Source organism: Lagopus leucura, unplaced genomic scaffold (assembly GCF_019238085.1).
Source record: "Lagopus leucura isolate 7727_CA_CO unplaced genomic scaffold, USGS_WTPT01 5567-0_obj-0_obj, whole genome shotgun sequence".
Lineage (NCBI taxonomy): Eukaryota > Metazoa > Chordata > Aves > Galliformes > Phasianidae > Lagopus > Lagopus leucura.
The window spans coordinates 1-1,900 of NW_024962729.1; the positions used below are offsets into that span (position 1 = coordinate 1).

Consider the following 1,900-nt stretch of genomic DNA (forward strand, 5'->3'; position numbering starts at 1 on the left):
TTGACCCCAACCCAACGCTTTGACCCCAACCCATTTCACTGATCCCAACCCATTTCATTGACCCCAACCCACTGCATTGACCCCAACCCGTTGTGTCGCCCCCCTCCCCCCCCCGTGGCCCCCACCCCCCCAAAGCTCTTCAGCAGCCCCGACCCACCGCCGCCCCCCGCCCCGCACCCCGCTGACCTCTCCCCCCACAGCCCGGCATGGCGGCGTGGCGGGCGGCGCTGGCGGCCGCGTTGCTGCTGGCGGAGCCCTGCGCCCCGGAGCCGCCGTCGGAAGCCAACGGCACGTGCCAGGGCTCCAACCGCTGCCAGCCCGGCGTGCTGCTGCCCGTCTGGCAGCCCGACGACCCGTCCTTGGGCGACAAAGCGGCGCGCGCCGTCGTCTACTTCGTGGCCATGATGTACATGTTCCTGGGCGTCTCCATCATCGCCGACCGCTTCATGGCCTCCATCGAGGTCATCACCTCCAAGGAGAAGGAGATCACCATCACCAAGGCCAACGGCGAGACCAGCATCGGCACGGTGCGCATCTGGAACGAGACGGTGTCCAACCTGACGCTGATGGCGCTGGGCTCGTCGGCGCCGGAGATCCTGCTGTCGGTGATCGAGGTGTGCGGCCACAACTTCCAGGCGGGGGAGCTGGGCCCCGGCACCATCGTGGGCAGCGCCGCCTTCAACATGTTCGTGGTCATCGCCGTCTGCGTCTACGTCATCCCCAGCGGGGAGAGCCGCCGCATCAAGCACCTGCGCGTCTTCTTCGTCACGGCGGCGTGGAGCATCTTCGCCTACATCTGGCTCTACCTCATCCTGGCCGTCATCTCCCCCGGCGTGGTGCAGGTGTGGGAGGCGCTGCTCACCCTCGTCTTCTTCCCGGTCTGCGTGGTCTTCGCCTGGGCCGCCGACAAGCGGCTGCTCTTCTACAAGTACGTCTACAAGCGCTACCGCGCCGACCCGCGCAGCGGCATCATCATCGGCACCGAGGCCGAGCTGCCCAAGGGCATCGAGATGGACGGCGGCTTCCAGCCCCCCGAGCGCCGCGAGGCCGAAGGCTGCGCCGCCTCCGCGTCGCCCGCCCTCCCCGCCGGCGCCGAGGAGAAGGAGCTGGACGAGAGCCGGCGGGAGGTGATCCAGATCCTGAAGGAGCTGAAGCAGAAGCACCCGGAGCGCGAGCTGGAGCAGCTGGTGGACGCGGCCAACTACTACGCGCTGCTGCACCAGCAGAAGAGCCGCGCCTTCTACCGCATCCAGGCCACCAGGATGATGACGGGCGCCGGCAACGTCCTCAAGAAGCACGTGGCCGAGTTCTCCAAGCGCTCCTCGGCGCTGCTGGAGGTGCCGTCGGACGCCGAGGAGGAGGCGTGCAGCCGCATCTTCTTCGAGCCCTGCCTCTACCACTGCCTGGAGAACTGCGGCGCCGTCACGCTGTCGGTGGCCTGCCGGCACGGCGCCGAGCCCGACCACACCTTCTACGTGGACTACAAGACGGAGGACGGCTCGGCCAAGGCGGGCTCGGACTACGAGTACAGCGAGGGGACGCTGATCTTCAAGCCGGGGGAGACGCAGAAGGAGCTGAAGATCGGCATCATCGACGACGACATCTTCGAGGAGGACGAGCACTTCTTCGTGCGGCTGCTCAACCTGCGCGTGGGCGACGCCGAGGGCATGTTCGAGGCCGACTCGGCCGAGCACCCCAAGGGCCGCCTGGTGGCGCCGCTGCTGGCCACCGTCACCATCCTGGACGACGACCACGCCGGCATCTTCTCCTTCCAGGAGCGCGTGGTGCACGTCAGCGAGTGCCAGGGCGCCGTCGAGGTGACGGTGGTGCGCAGCTCCGGCGCCCGCGGGACCGTGATGCTGCCCTTCCGCACCGTGGAGGGAACCGCCAGGGGGGGGGG

The 1,900-nt window shown here is 68.6% G+C and overlaps 1 protein-coding gene across 1 annotated transcript; it reads left to right on the forward strand.

Annotated features, from left to right (window-relative positions):
• Positions 1-206: 206 nt before the first annotated feature.
• On the forward strand, positions 207-1,892 carry LOC122190751 (sodium/calcium exchanger 2-like; the record flags this gene model as incomplete). Its single annotated transcript, XM_042890841.1, has 1 exon — positions 207-1,892. A coding segment is annotated over exon 1 (1,686 nt), but the record flags the coding sequence as incomplete, so codon positions are not given.
• Positions 1,893-1,900: the final 8 nt, after the last annotated feature.